The following is a 23,532-nucleotide window of genomic DNA, read 5'->3' on the forward strand; positions in this document are numbered from 1 at the left end:
CACTCTCTGCCCCAGAGAGCTCATCAAGGGTAGTTCCTATTAGGGTCAGAGAGTACCTATGTGCTACAGTGCACTAAAAATGCCAGAGATAAGATGCAGCAGACTAGTCATCCTACATCAAACAGCCAAGTGGTTTGACACCCCTTGTGTGAGGAGCCAGCCTTTGCTTGGTATGCTCACGCCAACAAAGATGGATGTTAAATGGTTCTCCCTAAACAAGTCCACAACTCTGGTAAGTTTGTTTAGTCTTATTCTCAACTCCCCTCTCCAAAAGCTGCCCTCCCATTTTGTAACATTATGAACACGATGGGGCTGTAAATCCCTCTGGGGTGTAACTCCATCAAAGCCAACGGGCCCATTACTCCCAACCGAAACAGAGGACAATGATGAGATAAACCAGAATAAATAAATACATATATGGAGATACACCTATCTCATAGAACTGGAAGGGACCCTCAAAGGTCATTGAGTCCAGCCCCCTGCCTTCACTAACAGGACCAAGTACTGATTTTGCCCCAGACCCCTAAGTGGCCCCCTCAAGGATTGAACTCACAACCCTGGATTTAGGAGACCAATGCTCAAACCACTGAGCTATCCCTCCTCCCAGAAGCTAGCAGCATTGTCCATGTGTCTCACCTGTTTTGTACGTGACCGTGACTGGCTTGCTGCTGGCGGGGCTGTCTCCACGGCCTGTCACTGCGTACACAGTGATGGTATAGTCTGCTGCGGGCTTCAGGTCGTTGATGGTGGCAGTGGACACGGTGCCAGGCACGGTAAACTCCTGGACAGGGCTACTGCCACCTGGGAGGGCAGGTCAGAAAGCAAATCTGATGAAAATGCTGATAATTATTCACATTTTAAACAAAAAGCAAGGGATGATCCAAAACCCACTGAGCTGAAGTCAGTGGAAGACTCCCATTGATTCCAATGAGATTTGGGTCAACCCATAATAAGTTGGAAAGGCCTTTTTCACCCCAAACCAAAACGCAAATGAGAGGCCCATGGAACTCCCACTGAAATGAATGGAGTTTCTGGATGTGGTAGGCGAAGATGATTTGCCCCACCTTTAAAGTTCAGTCATGATATTTACTTATTGGTAATCTTCTCTCGGTGCATATCCATCAGCACACTGCCTCCATCTGAGTTCTCAGAGCATGCTGCATGCTACAATCATTGATCAGATTTGCCCTCACTATTTGCTGCAGTTTTTAAATGGCCCAAGCTTAAAGCTTCACACTTGGTGTCAAGGGGGAACTCTTGTAGAAGTGGTAATATTAGATCACACTGACCTGTTTCACCATAGGTTATCCTATAGTATCTAACAGTAACTGCGGGAGCATCCCAGGAAATCACCAGGCTGGTGGGACTAGTGGCAGTAACGTCCAGGTCCCTTGGAACGTCGGAAACTAGAAAAGAGGGCAGGGTTAAAAAAAAAAAAAAAAGAACATTTGACACTCCCTGTTACTCCACTTACACTGGAGGCTGTTGCTACTAACAAGTCTTTCCAGTAGCCCACAGTTTGCCATCCAGTCTCTAGGTGACGTATCTGGCTAAGAGCCTGAATGCAATGGCTATGGAAAGATTGCTATTGACTTCTGTGGCCACTAGATTGAGCCCTAAATGTGTCCCTCCTGCAGAAAAACCTCGGGGAGAGGGAAATTGCCCAGAGAACTCATTTCTGAAGGCTACTGCCCTCGGTGGGAGGGCTTTGATGTCTCCCATTGGAGGGCAAGAAGAAAGGCCTCAATCCTCCTGGATCTACCAGCCCAGGAGCCAACCGGCAGCTCCCTGGGTTTTTCCTTTGCTTTGGTAGCCCAACACTCTGAGGCAGGCTCACCACAAGGTCATTTAAATGTGCACAATGGACATTGGCCCGAGCTATCTGAATTAACACTTAGCCTCTTCAGAAACTCCTTTGTATGATAAAATGCCTTGTCTCCTTAGCAGACAGATTTTCTGTGCTTTGGGCCTGATCCTAAGCTCGTGGGAATCAGTGGGAGTCTGTCCATTTAACTCAGAAGCCTTTGAATCAGGCCCTTTCTTCTCTAGCCCAGTGGTCTCCAAAGTGGGGTGCGCGCACCCCAGGGAGTGTGCAAGAGGATCCTTCGGGGTGCGCGGCAGGAGGAGTGCCGCTGGAGCAGTGCCGCTTTTTTTTTTTCCCCCTTCGGCAATTCAGACGGCTTTTTTTATTTTTTCCCCCCTCCCTCGGCAGTTTGGCCGGGAGTCCGATCGGCTTCCCCCCAACCCACCCTCGGCAGTTCGGCTGGGAGTCCAAGCGGCATTTTTTTTTTTTTTTTTTGCTTCGACAGTTCGGCCGGGAGCAGGGGGTGCGTGCTCAAAAATTTTTTACTGATGGAGTGAGTGATCAAAAGAATTTGAAGACCACTGCTCTAGCCAACTTTCTGCTCTGCTGTCAGTAGTTCAGTTACTTGCCAGCCAGCCGGAAGGATTCAGTTTAACAACTTATCAAGATGGGGCAGGAGAATTTCAATGTACATTATGTCTGTCTTGTCTCCGAACTGACCTGTAGTTTGCTGGCCAACCAAGGGCAAGCTCTCCTCTCTGCCGTTGACAGCAATAATGCTGACCACGTACTCTGACCCCGGAGCCAGGTTAGTGAGGGTGATGGAATTCCGAGAAGGTGGGACACGGTCTTCCCTGGGCCTGGTGCCACTGTGTTCCAGATGGTGGCGAATTTTGTAGCCGGTGATAGTGGCACGAGGAGCAACCCAGTGCACAGTGAAAGAGTTGGCAGTTCTATCCGAAAAGTCAATGCTGGTGGGAGAATCAAGACCTGGTCGGGGTGGGAGGATCCCCAAGAAAAGGGACGTTCAGCTTATTTGAATAACAGATACATTTATTTTGAAATGATGACGGATTTCCCCAGCCCCACCCCACGGTGGGATTTCAGAATCCTGCTTGCACTCCTGCCAAACACTGTTCAGCACTGAACCTATAAATATGTAATGATCCAGATCATACAGTGGTGTTAAAAAACCACAGGAACGTAATGGCAAAAAATGGAATCTCATCGCAAGTTCAGTCCACATTTGGAGTCCTCTGAACTTGAGGTATTTGACAATTTTACATGTTTGCCCAAACAAAAACACCCAGCCCTGGTTTCAGAGAACAGAAAAAGCCAAAGTACAAAACCATTAGAATACTTCTGCTGCTTGGTTGTACAATGTCAGAGGGATACAGTGGAGGGACCTGATCCTGAAGTGTCTAGACCCCTCTTGGGGGGACTGAACACTGGTCTTTTATTGGGCCAAATCCTCAGTGGATGTAAGTTAGCATAGCCCCATTGAAGTAAATTATACACCTTTTAATTAAAACCAGCTGAAGATCTGGCCCTTTGACCATTTTGCTCAGCACTTCCCAAGCTGTCTCTCTGCATCACTCCCTTAAAATCTTTTGTGCAACTCCCCAACAATATAACCATACATGTCAAGGAGAGCAAAATCTTAAAGGCTTTTATGCCCCAATTCCCCATAGTGATTAGCGTTGTCCTATCAGTGAGCGGTTAATGGAAGAGATAGAAGCAAACGGAAGTTTTCCAAGCAGGTTTCCACATACCTGTTTTCTGTACGCCAGTCAGAGGGGTGCTCTCATGCTGCTCATAGACGCTGTAGACGCTCACCAGATATTCAGTGCCAGGCAGGAGACCTGAAGGATTAAACCACACCAATTTAGACCCTCGCAATTGTCAGATTCTCGGCGCAACTGAAAAACCTCAGCAATTCTGACTGACACAGCTCATGATGTTAAGCGACCGATTTTTGCTTCGCCTGTGCAAAACCTGAGCCTAATGGATAGTTAGACATTTGAATCGAGCTAAAGCTTGGGCCTGGTCTACACTGGGGCGGGGGATCGATCTAAGATACGCAACTTCAGCTACAAGAATAGCGTAGCTGAAGTCGACGTATCTTAGATCGACTTAGAATCACTTACTTCGCGTCCTCCCGGCGCGGGATCAACGGCCGCTGTTCCCCCGTCGACTTCGCTTCCGCCTCTCGCCTAGCTGGAGTTCAGCAGTCGACGGGAGAGTGATCGGGGATCAATTTATCGAGTCTACACTATACGCGATAAATCAATCCCTGATAGATCGATCGCTACCTGCCGATGCGGCGGGTAGTGTAGACATACCCTTGGTTTTAAGCATGGGAATGGCCTTTTGTTTTACGGCAGTTTTAGCCTGCAACAAGTGGTGGTGGTTTCTTTTTTTATTGCTATTTGGCAAGGATATTATTTAGATGGGTTTGTCAGCAGGGTTTAGTTTTCCATACAGGCCTCCCAGCTCTGAGCATTTAGTGATACACAGGGCCAGATCCTCAGCTGATGTAAACTGATGTCGCACCACTGACTTTCAGTGAAATGATTCTATTTTACGCCAGCTAAGAATGCGGTCCTTTATTTTTAAAGCAGGGACTGTCTCTCACTCAACCAACTTGTCCAGTTTCTAGGGAAAATCCTCCCAACAAAACACAACTTTTGTATCGAGACGAGCAAATTAATTATATGCTTGTGAGAAAGGGAAGAGATCAGTTACATGGTACTGCTGAAATTTCAGATAGAGCATTTATTTTCCTTTCCAAAATCAGAAGACTCAAAGGGGACCTTTTGCTTATTTTGATCCTTTGTGTCTTCATCTAGACCGCTGCACTGCAAGTCATTGACTTTTTGTCAAACAAGATAGGCAATATGTACCTACCCTTAATAGCTAACCAGGTTCAATTGCCCCCCAGTATGATGAATCATCGTCCTTGTCTTAGCGGGAAAAGGTTTACATGGTTTGATTTTAACTTCGTTAAAACAATGAACCGAGTCCTTCACTGGGGTAAATTAGCATAGTTCTAGGGAAGTCAATGAAGCTACGCCAATTTAACCTAGCAGAGAATCTGGTCCATTATACTTATTCCAATCAATTTCTTGCTTTTCCTTCCCTTTATGCTGGGTCTCCAACAAGAAATTCACTGGAGAGCTGGGGTTCTCAATGTGTTCAGAGGATGGACCGCATCTTTCGGGAAATTATCTCACGGACCAACTCACCTCCAACTCACAATCAGGAGAACCATGTCTCCCCAATTCATGACTGCTCCATGTCCATGCGGCAGCTATACCCATTAATACATAGGAGAGTAATATTAAGAAAGTACTTTACGTATTTGTATCTATTTTAATGTAATTTAGCTGCTGTAAAGCAGGGGGAGGGAGCCAATACCATGTGACCACCTACTGACCAACAAGTGCTCCGCAGACCCACCAACCATCAGTGGACTTCAGCTTGAGAAATGCTGCTGTAGAGAAGTCCCTGACGTTCCACTGACCTAAGCCGGTAACCTCTTACTTGTTAAAACCACCATGTTGTTGGAGGGTGAAATGGTCATCTCAGCAACATCTTCCTCTTTCTTCACAGGTGAGTAACGCACCAGGAAACTGGTTAGTTCAATGGATACTGGAGGAGTCCAGGTCACACGCATAGCATCTGGCCCCACGTTGGTGAAGCGCAGATCAGTTGGAGCAGGAACAGCTACATGCAAAGAATATTGGGGTTGTTTTTTTTTTAACATTTTCTGGAAGGTGAGCATTTACCAAAGTGGATGCTCAGGGAATCTACAGTGTATCTCATGCGAAAAAGAGGCTACGGTGTCAGACCCATGCAAAACATACTCCTAAACTACATTAAAACACTCACGCTACTGTCAGGCTCCTTTAACCTCTTGGCAATCGCTGATACTGAAATGTATTCTGTCAAGATAATTTGAAAACAAGGTGGCAGGTTTCTGTAATATTGGGCTTGCAGCTGCAACTTGGGTTATAGAGACGTGGCCAAGAGAGGCTTAAGTTGCCATACAGCAGTTTACATATGAAAAAGTCCTTTCACCAAAACGGATACATGCATACATAGGGGACGAGAGGGTAGCTCCATTAAGTTCCTTCACCTCTACGTCTACTTGTGTGTTTAAGGGTTTAGAACCTCAGCAGCTTACTCACATGTGACAGGGTTTCATGCACAAACTAGTTCTCAGTTCATCTTCTACCCATGCACTACAGAGAACCTTGACAGTGTGACATGCCTGTGACTAGCGTGTGCTCAGGGAGCGATGTTTCTTGTCCATCTTTTAAGGCAAGATTTGAAGAGTTGGGCCACCACCAAAAAAATACAAATAGCTCAAATGACTTGACTAGTGAGAGCGTCAGTGGCTAAACCGAAGAGTGTCTCCAGAATTGTATCGACCCTTTGGGGGGTCCCATCTCACTCTGGGGATTGTGATTCAGGATCTTATACTTTGGGGATCACATAACTCAAGTTTAACAGTGAAACCTGAAAATCCAGCTTGAATAAGATCCTGTCATTGCAGATAACTGCAATATAAAAATGCAGTTCATGCACAGGGCTAAAAAAATGCAAACTGCATCGCCCTTCCCATTCCATATTTAAAACAGAAGCCGGTCCTTGTCCTCCCCTCCCCCCATCACAGTGAGTGGCTCAATTCTTCTCAGAGAAAGCCCCAGTCTCCCTAGCAGCTAGTGACAGCATGAAACACCATCCAGGTCACAAACACGGAAGTTTTCAAAATTCACCCGTTTGCTGTGTCAGAGTGGTAGGGGCGCTCTCTCCGCCATTAATGAGTGTGATTACGCTGATGTCGTAATCAATGCCCGGCTCCAGGCCTGTGACTGTGTAGTATCTTACTGAGGAGTCCACAAAATCTTCAAAAATAGGGACACTTTCTCCTGCCGCAACTACCGTGATGCGGTAACCAATAATGGTGGAGGCATTTAGCGGAGTCCACCTCAGGCCGATGCTTGTATCAGTTATGTCAACAAAGCTTAGGTCAGTGAGCTGGGGCACCTCTACTGAGTGCCAAGGGGAACAGCAAAGACACACAGAGGTAAAAGAAAAGAGGAGGGGGAAAAATAAGGCAGTGTGCATCAGGTTACACGTCTTAACAGTGAGGAAACGGTCAAGCGATGATGGTGATATGCATCATTTTCCCACTGAGGGCCCAATTGCGCCACCTTTCCTCTCATGAAATAGTACCTTGCAACACACGGAGGGCCATATTTACACAGGGAAAGAAGCAGGCAGGAATGCAGGATTTCAGTGGGAGTTAGGTGCCTAAATACCTTTGAAGAGCTGGACTCTGCCTGGTGGGATGTACAATAGCCTAATTGGTTTAGGCGCCTAATTCCCATTGAGCTTACTGTAAGGATGAGACAATTGGGCCCTGAGGTGGTTTTTTAAAATGATTCTCTTAAAGACATACCCAATTTTAGCATTTTAAAAAAAAATTCTCTTGTCTGTTAATCTTTAAGCAAAAGAAAACTGGATTAGTGATAACTGACCCTCGAGAATTTTTTTAAAAAAATAGTCAGAATACTATGCCCAGCTGCAAGTGTTCAAATCATAAAATTATCAACACATTGGGAATGCTGAAATAACTGGAGTGGGCCCACTCCTGAGCTGGCAAAAACTGCTGTAGTTCTATTTAAATCAATGAAGGCAGCTGGTGAAAATCAGTGTATCTTTAATGAGCCAAAAGAAATTATGATGATTTTCACCAGCTGAGGTTCTGGCCTGGTATTCTTAAAGTCTTGCAGCTATAGCTGCAGCACAGGTGCTAAAACAAAAACCCCAAACTTGGGAGCAATATAAAGCTTGCTTAGAAAAACTGTAAGTGGTTAAAAATGAGCTTTTCTAGGATATGGGTTTTCCATATGAAAATCACAGCATCACCCAGCTCTGAATGTTATGCTAGGAGCAGTGTGTGGCTGAGAAAAACTGACTTGGTTTCTTAACCAAACTTTACAATCTTCAAACCAAGCCATTGAATTAGGATTCATTTGAATAACCTTCTACATGCATCCTAGATGTTTGCATAGTTAACAAGGCTATGGAATTTTTCCGATGGACACTACAACTTTAGCAAAGCTGCTCTTTTCCAAATGTTAGACCCAACAGAAATCAGGGATTTTGCTATGCCTTTAACTTCTAGGCACCAACTCTTCAGCTGGCACAAACTGACACAGCTCCTTTGAAGTCAGCAGAACGGCACCAGCTCAGAGTCTGGCCCTGTAGCTTTAAGGACCAAATTCTGAAGTCAGTGGGAGCTGGGGACGCTGCTCCCCTCAGTAAGAAAGGACCTATGGCTTATTACACTTGTGATAGGATCATTAGGAATTAGCTGGAAAAAGGAAATATCAGATAGAATTGGCGCAATAGTCTGGTTTGCTTAATAACTGAGCAAATATTTCTTGCTCCGTTACGAAAAACAAGTATTTTACAGAATAAGTGTAGCAAAATGTCCATTTTCTGTAAAATAACTATTTATCCTCATGGGATGCATTTACCATATCACCTTTCAAGAGTATCAAAAGACACAAAGGATGCCATTTTGGGGGGCTTTTTCCCCCCATTAGAGCATGGTACAGGGTTAAAGCCATTGTTGCTTTAATGCAGCAGTGTTGTATCATTAGATACCCACAGGAGTGCACAGCAACTCAGTGAAGCACAGACATTTTAAAAGCAGGGTTAACAGCAAGCATTTGCCAAACACACGAGCTGGCATCGTTTCATGGCTTAACGGAAACAAAGCCAAACAAAACCTTCACAAAGCAAAACTAGCACCCAATCATTCAGGGATTCAGATGTTTATCGTAGTACTGTGGTACTGGGACTACATGGAGACATCCCAGCACATAGTGAAATACCCACAAAGTAATCTGCCGCTAGCTCCGACTAGTACTACATTACGTCCCGGCTTCTCCTTCTTCGCCGGCTCAGATCTGCTGGCTGGGGTACCATGGGGTGGAGTCAAGGCACTGCTCAGCCCCCAGCCCACCTGTGCAAGTGAGGCAGTGTACTGGTTTCACAGAGACAGCTCTTCCCCAGCGGATGGGCTGCCAATGCGTAAGGGGGTATAAGGGCCCCCTTACTCACCTGCACTGGCACATAGGGCAAGTGACTACCTTCCTGCTAGGGGTCTAAGCCTGCAAATCCTCCACCAACAGCGTCAGCAGGAGGTTCATGTGCAGACTGCTTACAAGGTTGGTCTGTTACAGTGACCGAGGCGGTTGCTCATCTTTCCATTACCTTGTGTGATGGTTTTGGAGATGGGGACGCTTTCCTTGTTGTCCTTGACAGAATAAACACTGACGTTGTACTCCAGGCCAGGGCTCAGATTTTCAAAGATGCAGGAATTCTGCTCTGCACTGACCACTTCCTCCAGGGTGTAACCCTGCTGCCCACTGGTAGGAACAGTGGTAACTCTGTACCCAGTGATGCCTGAAATACATAGATCACAGGAATCAATGCGGCGGATTTATTTAAACCAGGCTTGGATACAATCGCTCAGAGAAAAAACAGATGATATTAAACAGATGCTCCCTATCAACCTCAGCGGGGCACGCAAGTGCTTGCTCAACGTAGGATCGGTCCATTTTGCATTGACACACTAAGATACATTTCCAAAGAAGTGTCCAATGGGGGCTTAGCCACGCAGCTCCCATGAGCATTAACGGGAGACACGGCTAGTCTCTGCAGCGCTTTGAAAATGGACTCTTAGGAGTTACCCAAAGCCAAAATTCTAATGACAAGAAATAGGAAACGTTGCATCTCTCAGCTCAGGGTGGGGGTTTTCAAAAGCACTCAGCATTGGCCTACCAGTTCCCATTGAAGTCACGGGAAATACTCCCATCCACATCAATGGGAGAAAGGTTAGGCCAAGATTGGGTGTTTTGGAAAATGCCCCACTCACTTTTAGTGAACTAACCCCACATTTTTCCTTCCGGCCAGAAACCCTCTTGGTCTTTTTTTGCTTTCTTTATTTCAGACTCTATGTTAGCTAGCGAGGATACTGGCGCAGACTCCTCACTCCCCCAATCCTACCTGACTTGAAAGGCAATCTTGATCATCCTTTGGAATGTCACTGTTTGACATGGAAGGTACGGTTTTAAGAGTCCTGTGGCAGACCGTTTTCATACAGGAATGCAGAACATTTGTATTTTATCAGATGATATTTGAATGTAACTGAAAATAACATATGCCAAAAAATGACATGGCAGCTAAACATTTAATCGGTGCCTGGTTAACAACCATCGCTGTGCCGTCAGTTACATTAGTGTAATTCTGGAGTAAATCAGGGGAGCTATTCTTGATCTACACTTTCGTAATGCGGAGCCGTTTCTGATGCTATGTAATTACCTGGACTTGTGCTTCTATCCCAGGAGACCGTCAAGATTCCAGTGTCAGGGTTAGGCTCCAGATGCAGGTTAGTCGGTGGGGATAATGCTACAAGAAGCCAAATGCGTGATCAGTTGACAATCCCAAGAGTCATTTGAAAAACAAAACAACCCAAACCCTTAAAATTAACCAACAACTAAAGCTCTAAGATATAACCGCATTTGCTCCAATCCCTCAGATAGAGACAAGCACCTACAAGATCTCTATCAAGCATTCTTAGAACTACAATACCCACCTGCTGAAGTGAAAAAACAGATTGACAGAGCCAGACGAGTACCCAGAAGTCACCTCCTACAAGACAGGCCCAACAAAGAAAATAACAGAACACCACTAGCTGTCACCTTCAGCCCCCAACTAAAACCTCTCCAGCGCATCATCAGAGATCTACAACCTATCCTGAAAGATGATCCTTTACTCTCACAGATCTTGGGAGACAGACCTGTCCTCGCTTACAGACAACCCCCCAACCTAAAGCAAATACTCACCAGCAACCACACATCACTGAACAAAACCACTGACCCAGGAACCTATCCTTGTAACAAAGCCCGATGCCAACTCTGTCCACATATCTATTCAAGTGACATCATCATAGGGCCTAATCACATCAGCCATACCATCAGGGGCTCGTTAACCTGCACATCTACCAATGTGATATATGCCATCATGTGCCAGCAATGCCCCTCTGCCATGTACAATGGCCAAACCGGACAGTCTCTCCGCAAAAGAATTAATGGACACAAATCTGACATCAGGAATCATAATACTCAAAAACCAGTGGGAGAACACTTTAACCTGTCTGGTCATTCAATGACAGACCTGCGGGTGGCTATATTACAACAGAAAAACTTCAAAAACAGACTCCAACGAGAGACTGCTGAGCTGGAATTGATATGCAAACTAGACACAATCAACTCAGGACTGAATAAGGACTGGGAATGGCTGAGCCATTACAAACATTGAATCTATCTCCCCTTCTCACACTTCTTATCAAACTGTCTGTACTGGGCTAGCTTGATTATCACTTCAAAAGTTTTTTTTCTCTTACTGAATTGGCCTCTCAGAGTTGGTAAGACAACTCCCACCTGTTTATGCTCTCTGTATGTGTGTATATATATCTCCTCAATATTTATTCCACTCTGTATGCATCCGAAGAAGTGGGCTGTAGTCCACGAAAGCTTATGCTCTAATAAATTTGTTAGTCTCTAAGGTGCCACAAGTACTCCTGTTCTTTTTACGGATACAGACTAACACGGCTGCTACTCTGAAACTAAAATAGCTTCTTTCAGAGCTGTACTCTGACGCCACATGCAGTAATGTTAATGTTATCTGAGAATCAAAGGGAGAGCAGACTCCTTTGAGACTGAGAAGAGAGAAAATGACACACAAATGCTCTGTTTTAGGGGTTTAGCAATACTACTACTACTAATAATAATAATTCTTTTAGCACTCAATTGAATTCAGGCCAAGATCTTAAGGTGCTTTATAAAAGAAAATCATTAGCATTATTCTCATTAAATATAGGGAAGAACTGAGGCAAAGAGACTTGCCCAAGGGTATCCTGCAGTGGCAGAGCTGCAAATAGAATCCAGCCCTCCTGAGTCCTCCACTAGTAACCTACCCACTCAGCCACGCAATGACCTAACGAAGTAGAGCCAGAGCATTACAGATTAGTAAGGGATATTCAGATGTGTCGTACGTGTAGTTATTCTTTTGATGATCGGTGTGTCTCTGTCCTGACCGTCCGTCAGGACTGAAATGCTGTAGACATACTCCACTCCAGGAGTCAGGCCAGAGATAACAATGCTACCAGATTCAGAAATCACCTCCCGTGGGGCTTCTCCACCTTGACTTGGTCGCACACCTAGCTGTAGAGGAGCAGAAAGGGGGAAGGTTGCATTCTAGCCTCACATATGAACCATCTAGGTGTCTATAAGCCTTCTGGACACATCCTCCAAAGTGATTAGCTGACTTGTTGTGGGGAAGTTGGTCTATGCTGGAGCACAGAGGGCATCGAAAGCCCTGTAGCTGGGTAAGCCTCAGGGAACACAGCATCATGCGGCAGAACGGGACAGTGCCACCTCATGGTGCTGCAGGACGGACTATCAACTCGATGCCCCAAACATGGGCCTGATCCAAAGCACACAGGAGTCAGCGAAAGATTCCCATTGACTTCAATGGTCCTTGGATCAGGCATGTGAGCGCATCACCTCCTTGCATAAATATTTTAACCCCTGAATAGTCACTTCAGATTAAGAAGACAAGACACTGCCCCGCTCTACTCAGTGCTCCCATATTTGTGACTACCCTTCCTTCCCCAAACCATCCTCTCTGGCCATTCGTTCTTAATGGGTCCTAGCTGGGTGACAGCTAATGGAATTAAGCAACAGAGAGCAAAACAGATCCAAAGGCTTCCGTGGGAAAATACCTTGAAACCAATCCTTGGCGCAGGTGTCCAGGTAACAACAATAGAAGTTTCTGTCACTTCTGTGTTATAGGGAGGGATGGAACCCATGGGCTGCACTGTGAAAGGAACAGATAAACGGAGTTCAAACTCAGCACTACCCAGATTTCTGTAACGCTCTGGGTAGCCCTTTGTGATTTTAAGGGCAGAGGGGGAGTGAGGGAGGGGTGTCAATGTTTGTTACCATTTACAGTATTTTTTTTTTAATTATTCATAATTTGGCTGATCCTGGGATATATTCGCAGACTTAGCATGGAAAAAGCTTTGACTGAGATTTTGCATTTTATTCTTTAAAATACTATCAATTAAAAAAAGATACAATTACACAACATATTCCTAACCTCGAATAGACTCAGTCCAATCAAGTAGTTGTGAAAGGCAATAGCTTTCTTTATCTCAGCCATGCAGTGTCCTTGCCAGAAATGAGGCCACATCTAAGGCGGACACTATGGGCCAAGTGCATCTCTGGTGTAACTTTACTGAAGTCAATAATATTACACCAGGGATAAATGTGGATGCTTGGTTTTAACTTCATACTGATACAAAATCCACACACTCCGTTGAACAAAGGATGTGGTTATCAGCCTTATTGATGAAAGGTTTTGATGTCTGTTGGTTTAAATCACAGCTTCATCATTATTTGAATAGCAAAATCTATCTATTCTTTCTACAAGTATGCAGTGGTTCTTAACAAATTCATCATAACACTATAATCTTTGGGAAGAAAAGGCCATTTTATCCACTACGCATTCCCTTAAACCACTAGCTAACATATCAGAAAGGCTCAAACATAGAACTGTCTGAAAATGTTTTTTGAGGGAAAATGGCTCTCTCATCAAAATGCACATTTCCATGGGAAATGTCAGCTTTTAATCATTTTTTCCCCCTGGGTTTTTACTGCAAAATTGGAAAATCCAACTAATATGTTGGGTGAAACTGAAAACATAAGCTTGCCTGAAATGTGTTGGTGTTTGGGTTGCCGACAACTGACATTTTTGGAAATGTTCAGTTTTAGATTTGTTTTTCAACAAAAAGCTGAAACATTTCATCAGAAATTTCTAATGGAAATGTAATATTTTTGGTTTTTGTCTAAATTTCTTATGAAGTATGGTGGGAAAGCCATTTCCCGAGTAGCTCCATTCAAATATTATTTCAAAGGAATATTTTGAAAGACGAGTTAGAATGGCCGGTTTCAAACGCAGCCTATGCTTTTGAAGAGGACAGTGTCACTGGTAAATGAATAAGCACCCATAATGCTTACAAGTAGTGAAGACCGAAGTTTCTCTGCTGCTTTGCTGGTTGCCTTTCACCGCCACAAGGTAGACAGTGTACTCGGACCCAGGCTGCAGGTTCCTCAGTGCGTATTTGGTGGCAGATGGCCCCACGGTGTACTCCTTTTGTTGGCCTCCTCTTGTGGGACCTGCAGTCAGTTGGTATCCTGTGATCGGAGCACGTGGTGGAGTCCAGGCCACGAGCACTGCAGACTCAGTAATGTTGTCAAACCTTAGGTTGGTGGGAGCATCAAGTTCTAGAAGGAAAAGCAAAGTGTGTATTAACAGTTCTTCCAGGGGTTTAGCAGCCTACTTTAGGCTCTCTTTTGAAAAATCTCGGTAGTTGTTTTTTAAAAATACCAAAACATATGCACCAATTTTAATTAAAAAACACCACCACATTTCTGGGGAGGAATACGTTAACCTAAAATAGTCAAGCAGCGAACTAGGCTGTAAAATAACCCTATGCATGCTTGTCTCTCCTATATGAATTATACAAGGTCTTTGGAATGTTTCATATGTCTCCATACTGGCATTTTTATCCTTAGGCCCTGACACAGCAAAGCACCTAAGTATGTGCTAAAAGTTAGGTACATACTTAAGTAGTGTGCTGAGGGGAGGGACAGCTCAGTGGTTTAAGCAGTGGCCTGCTAAACCCAGGGTTGTGAGTTCAATCCTTAAGGGGGTCATTTGGGGATTTAGTTAGGGATTGGTCCTGCTTTGAGCAGGGGGGTGGACTAGATGATTTCCTGAGGTCCCTTCTAACCCTGATATTCTGTGATCCCGACCAAAATGAATACAGCAGAGATGTTAGCCCCTGACAAAATGCTTACTTACAGGAATTAAAGCCCAGAAAAGGTCCTGGGAAAAAGAAGGCCCAATGGGAGTTAGGCATCTGAATACCTTTAAAAATCTGGCCCTATGTTGCTTAGTGCAGTAGTTTTCAACTTTTCCATGCCTCAATCCCATGTTGCAACTAGCATCAGTCAAAAAAATGTTCCATCTAAACATTTTTTAAAAAAGAAAATAGTATTTTTTTACTAAATGGAAATTTATTAAAAATCCATTTAAAAAACTATTAATGGAACCTACCCCTCCAAAAAAAAAAAAAAAAAAAAAAAAAAAAAGTCAGTTTTGGGGTTCTCAGTGTTTTAATTTTTATCAACATTTTTTGGGGAGGGAAAAATTAACTCCCTTCCCCACCCCCATCTATAAAGAAAAGGAGGATGGTCATAAAGAAAGGGAGAGTTATTGTGACCCTCCTCAAGCCTGTTAATGATCCCCATGTTGAGAACCAGTGGTTTAGAGGATATAAAACTCGACTGACACTCGGGCTTGTTCCACACAGAAAACGATAGCATTGTATCTCTCTTTCGTATGTAGACCTATATCTGGTTCTCTGTTATACTGGTACAGAATTTGACCAGTCAGCTGTAGGAGGCTTTTATCACTTCCTCCACCCATGCAAAACAGATACAAAAGCACACACAATCATAGCTTATTTGTAGGCCACTGTTTAATGGAAGGACAAAAGGAGAAGCAAGTTTGCATCATGGGAAAACTTTTGCTGGAGAGTTTTTCTTGGGAAACCTGACTGATTTCTTTTCCCCAGGACTTTCAATCACAGGACACAACACAGCTGAATACTTTTAGCAATGTGGTTCAGATAAAGCAGTTAAGTGGATGATCGCAGCCTATGGAAAACAATTCCAGACGTGTGTTACTAGGTCTCTGTCTGCCTATTCAAATGACTATGCTCAGCTTCGTATTCCAAATAAACATCTGGGGCCAGTTTTGCAAAAGAGCTCAGCTCCCATTTAGGCACCTAAATGAAGTGGGCAGATTTTCAGAAGCGTTCTGCACCTGGCAAACCCCAGTGAGAACAAACACTGGAACTTTTAGGTCTCAATGGGAGCTGAGCTCTTGGGAAAAATCCGTTTGTTTGTTTGTTTTTTGTAAACAGCGAAGGAAATTCAGGGTGGGATTTTCAAGAAGTGTTTTCAATGGGACTTGTGCTCCTAAGTCATGTAGATGCTTTTGAAAATGTCCAGGCACCTAAACTTATTTATTCTGAGGAAATGAATAAGATTAAAATGTCTTCTGCTTCTTTCTCTTTCAGACACACTGGGCCAGACTTTCAACAGTGACAACAGCCATTCAGAATACGACCAATGAGAGTTGGGCACTTTTGAAAGCCTGGCCCTGTGTGTAACTTCAGAATCAAAAACTGGGACACTTTTGTGTCCACTCTTTCAGGGTTGTGAAATACTCACAAGAGCCACATTCTGACTTTCTTTGATCAGCTTCTCTTGGGTCGAGAAAACACTTCAAGGAGCGGATCAAATCATAGCTATACCCAGCTGTTGTTACACAGCGCTTGTCATCAGTAGATCTCAAAGCACTTTACAAAGGAAGTCAGTATCATTATATCCATTTTACAGCTGGGAAAATCAAAGAGATGCTGAGTTTCACCTTTATCCTGTGCGTCCCTCAGTCCCTTGCTTCCAGCCTCTCTACGGTTGTGGGAAGCAAGGGACAGAGGAACTGCCAGGAAGTCCCTTTCTCCTCACACCAAGGAGCCAGAGGAGGTGTTTTGCAACGAACTGACACGGCCACTGACACTGTACTGTCGTCATTAACAAAACTGTGAGAGGTTTTGCCCTTGAACAGTGATTAGTGGGAAACATGCACTCCCTACGAGCCTGATCCAAAGTCCCATTGAAATCAATGCAAAAACTTCCACAGACTTCAGTGGATTTTGAACACAGCTCTGTGTGGCAACAGTGAAACAGGGCTGTAAAAACACCTTATAGCAGGGTAGCCAGAGGTCTTGAACAAACATTTTGTACCCCCAACGTTTTGATTGATGAGGCAATTGATGCCTCCTGAAAGGAGTAGCAGGATATCATATGACGAACCAGGACTGACATGGTAACGTTGAGAGGTACTGTCACTTAACGACGTGCTGATTTCTGTTCTTAGGGGCACACACAGAGCTCCTATGGCAGTCAATGAAAGCCAAGCGTGCATGCCAGCAATCAACATTTAGATTGAGATGTAAAAAGGCGGTCTAAGCAAGTTAGGCTCCCAAATCCCATTGAAATTCACTCTGAGGTGCCTTTGCAAAGTCATAGCCTCAGACTTTTGCTAGCAATGAGCCAGAAGGGCACACACCTTTTCAATCAATTAAAAAAGGAAAGCAAGAGAACTCCAGCCACATTAAATTGTTTCCAAACACCCTGAGAGTTAAACCTCTATTGGAAAGCGCTGGGAGAGAATTCATCTGCTAAGGAGATCACTGCATGATCAGCTGAATTCTCAGCCCCATCATTTTGCTTATTGGGTGCCACATGGCTGGAACGAACTGTTCCACTTTAGGTGATGTCTTTACATGTTGCTCTAAAGGAGGGGAAAAGAGTCACTTCCAAGTCCATAAAAAAAGCGTCAAGGAATAACACTTACTAGTCGTTTGCTCTCCGGTCAATGGCTTGCTCTCTCGGCCCTGGAGCACTGCAAAGACCTTGAAGATATAGGTCGTTCCAGGTAAAAGGTCAGTAACCTCAGCAAAGTAATTCCTGGTAGAAGGCAGTTTCTGTCCATGTACACCAGGGCGGTTAACTGGGATGACTTCCACCCGATAGCCAGACACTGTGCTCGATGGGGGGGTCCATATGATGGTGATTTTGACATCGGTGACTTCCACAAACTGTAGGTCCGTGGGTGAAGGAACATCATCTGACAGAAGAGAAACATCCAGTAAGACAGAGGGATTCCTTACAGAATGGTAAAGGTGACTCCAGGAATAAGGTGCGGAACAAGGAAGAAGTGAGTTCTGACTGAATAACTAAACTCTTACACATTTGACTGAGACCATTTACACAACAGAAAATGTTAAATAAGCCCTATCTTAACAAATGATTTTAAGAAAATACCTGAGTCTACTGTACATCTGAAATTACACTGGGTGGCTGAGAAGATTTTAGTCTAAGATTTGCACTTGGATTATTTTGTTGGCACAAAAGAAAAGCTAAAAAAATCAAATGCGCGAAGCAGCAGAATGTCAACTTCGTACAGAGCCACAAGTTTGAAACCCCCAATTATCCAATGACTGGAAACAAGAAGCTATTTTGCTAATTAAGAAGAAAAGGCTTTAAAAACCAGCAGAATAATTGGAGAATCTATACATTAATTTTAAACCCAATCCCTTTACAATTAAACTACAGGGTGTGACCCCAGCCTCACTGAAGTCAGTGGTAAAACTCCCATTGGCTTCAATGGTGCAGTATCAGAGCCATTGTGGAGTCTTATATTCAACGGAGGTTTCGGATTACTTGTGCAAATGAGTTCCACGTGATGCCTTATGGTTAACCAATACAAACATCGGTAATTCTCAGACTATATGGATGACAAATCATAAAATCATTGGACCTAGTTTATTCCTGGCATTGTTCTCATCGCAAGAATGTCTGATTCCACTATCACCACACCAGCCCTAATTCTTTCAGAACATTTCTTTTTGGTTCAGTTATACAGCCAAATTGATTTCTTTTTTAAAATTAAGGGCAATTTTTAAAAAAAACTGTGGGTGCCTATAGTTAAGCTCCCAAATCCATAAGTATTGAGCAATTTCCATCCTAATGACTTCAGCAGGGGCTCAGTACCTGAAAAAAAAAATCTGCTTAATTATTCAGGTATTTAAATATGGATCAGGGTACCAAACCCTAGTCACCTGAAATCTGAAGTATCATGGCAACCAGATACCCTTTCAATGCTGGTAATATGATCTCGCAAGAGAACCTTCATGACGACTTAGAAAAAATCTGTTGAGATTTTCCCTTTGCCTAGACATGATCTTACAACAGAGATCAGCCTTTTGACTGGCCTGTCATCCTACTGCTAGGAATAGGCAGCAGGTTTAAAACAAATACAAGGAAGTTCTTCTTCACGCAGCGCACAGTCAACTTGTGGAACTCCTTACCTGAAGAGGTTGTGAAGGCTAGGACTATAACAGCGTTTAAAAGAGAACTGGATAAATTCATGGTGGTTAAGTCCATTAATGGCTATTAGCCAGGATGGGTAAGGAATGGTGTCCCTAGCCTCTGTTTGTCAGAGGATGGAGATGGATGGCAGGAGAGAGATCACTTGATCATTGCCTGTTAGGTCCACTCCCTCTGGGGCACCTGGCATTGGCCACTGTCGGTAGACAGGATACTGGGCTAGGTGGACCTTTGGTCTGACCCGGTACGGCCGTTCTTATGTTCTTATTAGTATTATTGATTCTTTGTACTGCAATAAGCACCTAGGAGTCCTAGTTATGGATCCCATTGTACTTGGTGCTATACAAACACCGAAAAAGATGAGCTCTATGTAAGCGGTCTTGTGTTGATCTAGCTGTGGAAGTGTGTTCACTTAAATCTGGCTCCACCGACAAAGTTCCTCTCTGCGCCGATTTAGTATTGCAATGTCCCCAAGCGCTGTAGAGTCATGGTGGATGGAATTAGCTCCACGCAGTGTCAGTGTAGACACTGCGTTGCTTACGTCGACACTTCCTGGCTTTCGGGAGCCATCCCACAACGCACCACGCTGACGATACAATATGAGCGCCCCTAGTGAGGATGTGCACCCCAGACACAAGGAGCAAAGCGTGCACACACACACACAAGTGATTTAATAGCCGCGGGTGCTGTATGCCGACGTAAGTTAGGTTGACATGATTTTGTAGTGTGGACATGGCCTAAATAAGTATTAAGACTCTGCATCCCAAAGTGGTCATCTTTGATTAGCAGAAAGCAGCATTTGACTTTAATATGTCAATGTTTAAAGCTTTTACATGAGCTAAACATTGGTGAGGTTTTCAGTAAAGGCCACTCTTGATTATGTGCCCATTCAGAGCCTTTGCTGGTGGTCCACTTACAGCTAAAGCTGGGCTCTAGAGGCTGCATTTTTCTTTTAATTTGGCCCTGCTGCATCTGATAAATTGCTTTGGAATGAGCAAGATCCCAGGAAGCATGCTGGCTGTTACCTTTGGATGGGATGCCCGTGGTTTCCTGCTGGATAAAGACGGGAGTACTCTCTTGATTTTCTTCCACTGCATAGATGGTGATGTTATACTGAACCCCAGGCATTAAGTCACTGAGAGTCACAGAGGTAGCTGTGTCAGGCAAGTTGAGCTCTGTGCTGCTACCTTCCACTGATGGGGTATAGACAATTCGGTAGCCTAATGTGACAAAACAGACATGATCACCAGACGCAATCGTTACCACCAGCACAAGGAACTGTAAAAATAAGAAATAAACACATTTTCCCCCAGGGATCCAAAAAACACCCCTGAACTTTTAAGAACATGCTTCCCAGGTTTGTTATGGGGATGACGTGGGGGCAGACAGAGGCCATGGATGCAGAGGATAGTGGGGTTGTGGTTAGTCAAACCTGGATCTGCAAGTGAACCCGCAGAATCAGTTTGCACCCAGCCCACTGTAAAACCCATCAGCAATCAAATAGGCGCCTTGCAGCCTGCAAGGTGCATCTTATACTCCCCATTTGTCTGAAAGACACTTTCCATGTGGTGTCCCAGGGTGGACAGAATTGCTCATCTGCTCTGTTATGCTTTGTATGTTCCTCTCTTCTGAATGTCAGGTTTTGCAAACATTCCCTCAACAGTTTAAAATAGTTACATGTAAAAGAGGCAGACCTGTGATGGGAGCTTGTGGTCTGCTCCAGCTAACGACAATTGAAGTGTCATCAACTTTATCCACGTTATGTTTGGGAGGTGCATCAGGTGCTGTTTAAAAGAGATGAAGGGAATAACAGATGAGAAAAGCAAGTGAGGCCAAGACATGTCCGAACGTCTGAGAACAATCCACAGAATAGAGATTTCCAAAGCCAAGCACCACATCCCAACATGTACCTGTTGTCTGGGAAGTAGACAGGATCAGATTCTGTTCTCCTTCTTCTGAGATCTGATAGACGTTGACGATGTACTTACGTCCAGGTAGCAAGTCTGGGATGTTAACGGAGGTGGCTGTGCTCGGGAGATCTTTGCAAAAAAGAAAATAGAAAAGACTTAGCAATGGTTGTTTTTTTGTCACCAAACAAACCAACCAAAAACTCTGGGTTGGTTCTGTTGAGTCACAATTTTCTTGTGAGAACATTTGTTTGGTCTGAGCCTGCTCTGGAGTCCCATCACAAGCCCCACAGAGCCTAGGACAGTTCCCTACAACTGGCAGGCTACTTAGAAGAGGGTCAGGGCACAGACTAGCCAGGGAAGAGCAGGTCAGCCGTAAGGTGCCATGGCAGGTTTGCATAGCAACCAACCGCACTCTGCCTGACTTCGGCCACTGCTATGAGTCCAGCACTGATTTCACACCAACTCACACCCTGATTTTCTAGTTCTGTCAGGGAGATTTTGAAAAATTATCTGGGTGGTCCATGCATAATTCATGTAAAACATTCAGAGGGGGCAGCAGCTGAATGGAAATCAATCAAAGAATGTCATTCTTTCCCTCATATTCTTTTCCGGAGCATAACTCCTGGGAGTGTTTAAGCACTATCCTCATAATGCCCCCTGTGAAATATTACCATTCCCATTTTACAGAGAGAGAACTGAGAAACGGAGAGACTAAAGTTGACCTGCCCACAGTCACACCCGGCAGAGAGAGGGATGAAACCCAGATCTCCTGAATCCCAGCCCAGGACTTTAACCACCAGACCATCCTTCCCAGCCAGTCTAATATGCTGATATTATAGAATGTGGAGATCTCAATGGAAAAAAATATGAAACAAGAGTTAGTCAGCTCTTGAAAAAAAGGACGGTTCTAAGAATTCACCCAGATATAAGAGTAGGAGAACCAACTCCCCACCACGGAGCTACACAAATCTACCCCGGCCGAACAGGTTCAAACATCTGGCTTACCAAGATACTGTGGCTCATCCCCCTCCTCGCTAAGTTCGTACTCAACGCGGAATCCTGAGACAGTGTCAGAGGCGGAAACCCAGGAGACTACAAAACTACTTGCTGTAATTTCTGTGACCGATTCAGAGGTAGCAACCACAGGAGAAAGGGGAGTTGTCTCTCCTGAAAGGGTGTTACCTGCAGAGGAAAAAAAGATGGGGAGAGGTCAGAAGGTTTTATTTGAATTAACAAATTCCAACCCAAAAGAAATGAAGGGACAGATCCTCAGCTGGGGTTAACTGACATGGCTCCATTGTCTTTAGTGGAGCTCTGCCGATTTACACCAGCTAGGATCTAGGCGTACCTATTACCTTTCTAAAAGGGTAAGTATGCAGTGTGGCAAATAAGCAAAAAAACCAACCAAAAATACCCAACGTCTATTATAATATCCACAGAGGATGCAGCTGAATTTTTAACAGGAAACAAATAACTTAGGGAACGACCTACAAGGAAGTAAAGTGTAGGAAGGCAGCTGTATGAAAATATGGTTTCATACTGTTACTTACTAGAAATAGGTGTAGTACTAGTGGTGGTAAAATCAAAGCGGGTGACCTCTCTATGTCCATACTGCTGCACGCTGATGAGCTGCCCTTCATACAACACCCCAGGTTTCAGGCCAGAGATCGTGTGGGAGTTCAAGTGACCTGGGATGGTGGCTTCTTTCCACGGCACTCTCTGGTTTTTCTAAAAGAACAAAGACATCCAATACCATGAAAGAGACCCCCAAAGCCCAAGAGCAGAAATCTCGAATTACACTTTTATATGGTAGCCCATCACTGTGGCATCTGGATGCCTATATCTGTGGCAGGACTCATATCAGGATGAACAAAAGCCCTTGGAAGGAGGAGGGGCGGGCAGGGCGGCCCTCCAGAGGCATTTCGCTGTGGTTAATTTATAATGGGATACTGGGTAACAATCCTGTTAAAATTAGGGATGTGCCCTGAGGTTTTAATGGTTCTCCTTTGAAAAGGTTTAAGCAGCAATATATACCCAGCGATCATTCAACAAGCTAGAAAAGTCAGCCAGCAATTCTACAGCAGATACAATATTTGGAGATCATCCAGTAACACACTTGAGCTACTAGCTCAGTGGTTTGAGCATTGGCCTGCTAAACCCAGGGTTATAAGTTCAATCCTTGAGAGGGCACTTAAGGATCTGGGGCAAAATCAGTACTTGGTCCTGCTAGTGAAGGCAGGGGGCTGGACTCGATGACCTTTCAAGGTCCCTTCCAGTTCTAGGAGATAGGATATCTCCATTAATTAAATTTAAAAAATACCCTCTGAAAACAATCCTCAGCAAGATTCTTCCCCTCTGACCCACACTTGATTGCCACGGGAAATGCTAAACTAAATCCCCATCTTTCTAAGGTCAGGCCCCCTGGTGTTTAAAGCCCATTTCATTAAGGACCTGATCCAAAGTCCATTGAAATCAGTGGAAAGATTCCGACTGACTTCAAGGGGCTTTGGACCAGGCCCTGATTGTTCTCATAATGCCAAGCGGTGGGCAAGCACCGACATGTTTAATGGATGAGTAGACATCTGTAATGAGTGTTGTCTGGGGCACTGTCAGACAACTCATTTGCATTGGTTAAAATGAATCATTC

General features: G+C 44.3%; 1 protein-coding gene across 1 annotated transcript in view; it reads right to left on the reverse strand.

Moving 5' to 3' along the window:
- The window catches only part of FN1 (fibronectin 1), a gene marked incomplete in the record, with an annotated part of 68,185 nt that overhangs the window by 19,393 nt on the left and 25,260 nt on the right, over nt 1-23,532 (reverse strand). The window contains 17 exon segments of the mRNA XM_034785731.1: nt 637-801; nt 1,290-1,406; nt 2,525-2,794; nt 3,577-3,666; nt 5,348-5,530; nt 6,586-6,858; nt 9,098-9,289; nt 10,208-10,294; nt 11,943-12,111; nt 12,672-12,766; nt 13,969-14,235; nt 17,441-17,713; nt 20,001-20,195; nt 20,670-20,759; nt 20,886-21,014; nt 21,891-22,067; nt 22,436-22,613. Coding sequence (XP_034641622.1) covers nt 637-801; nt 1,290-1,406; nt 2,525-2,794; nt 3,577-3,666; nt 5,348-5,530; nt 6,586-6,858; nt 9,098-9,289; nt 10,208-10,294; nt 11,943-12,111; nt 12,672-12,766; nt 13,969-14,235; nt 17,441-17,713; nt 20,001-20,195; nt 20,670-20,759; nt 20,886-21,014; nt 21,891-22,067; nt 22,436-22,613 — 2,950 coding nt within the window.

This window comes from Trachemys scripta, chromosome 11 (genome assembly GCF_013100865.1).
Source record: "Trachemys scripta elegans isolate TJP31775 chromosome 11, CAS_Tse_1.0, whole genome shotgun sequence".
Lineage (NCBI taxonomy): Eukaryota > Metazoa > Chordata > Testudines > Emydidae > Trachemys > Trachemys scripta.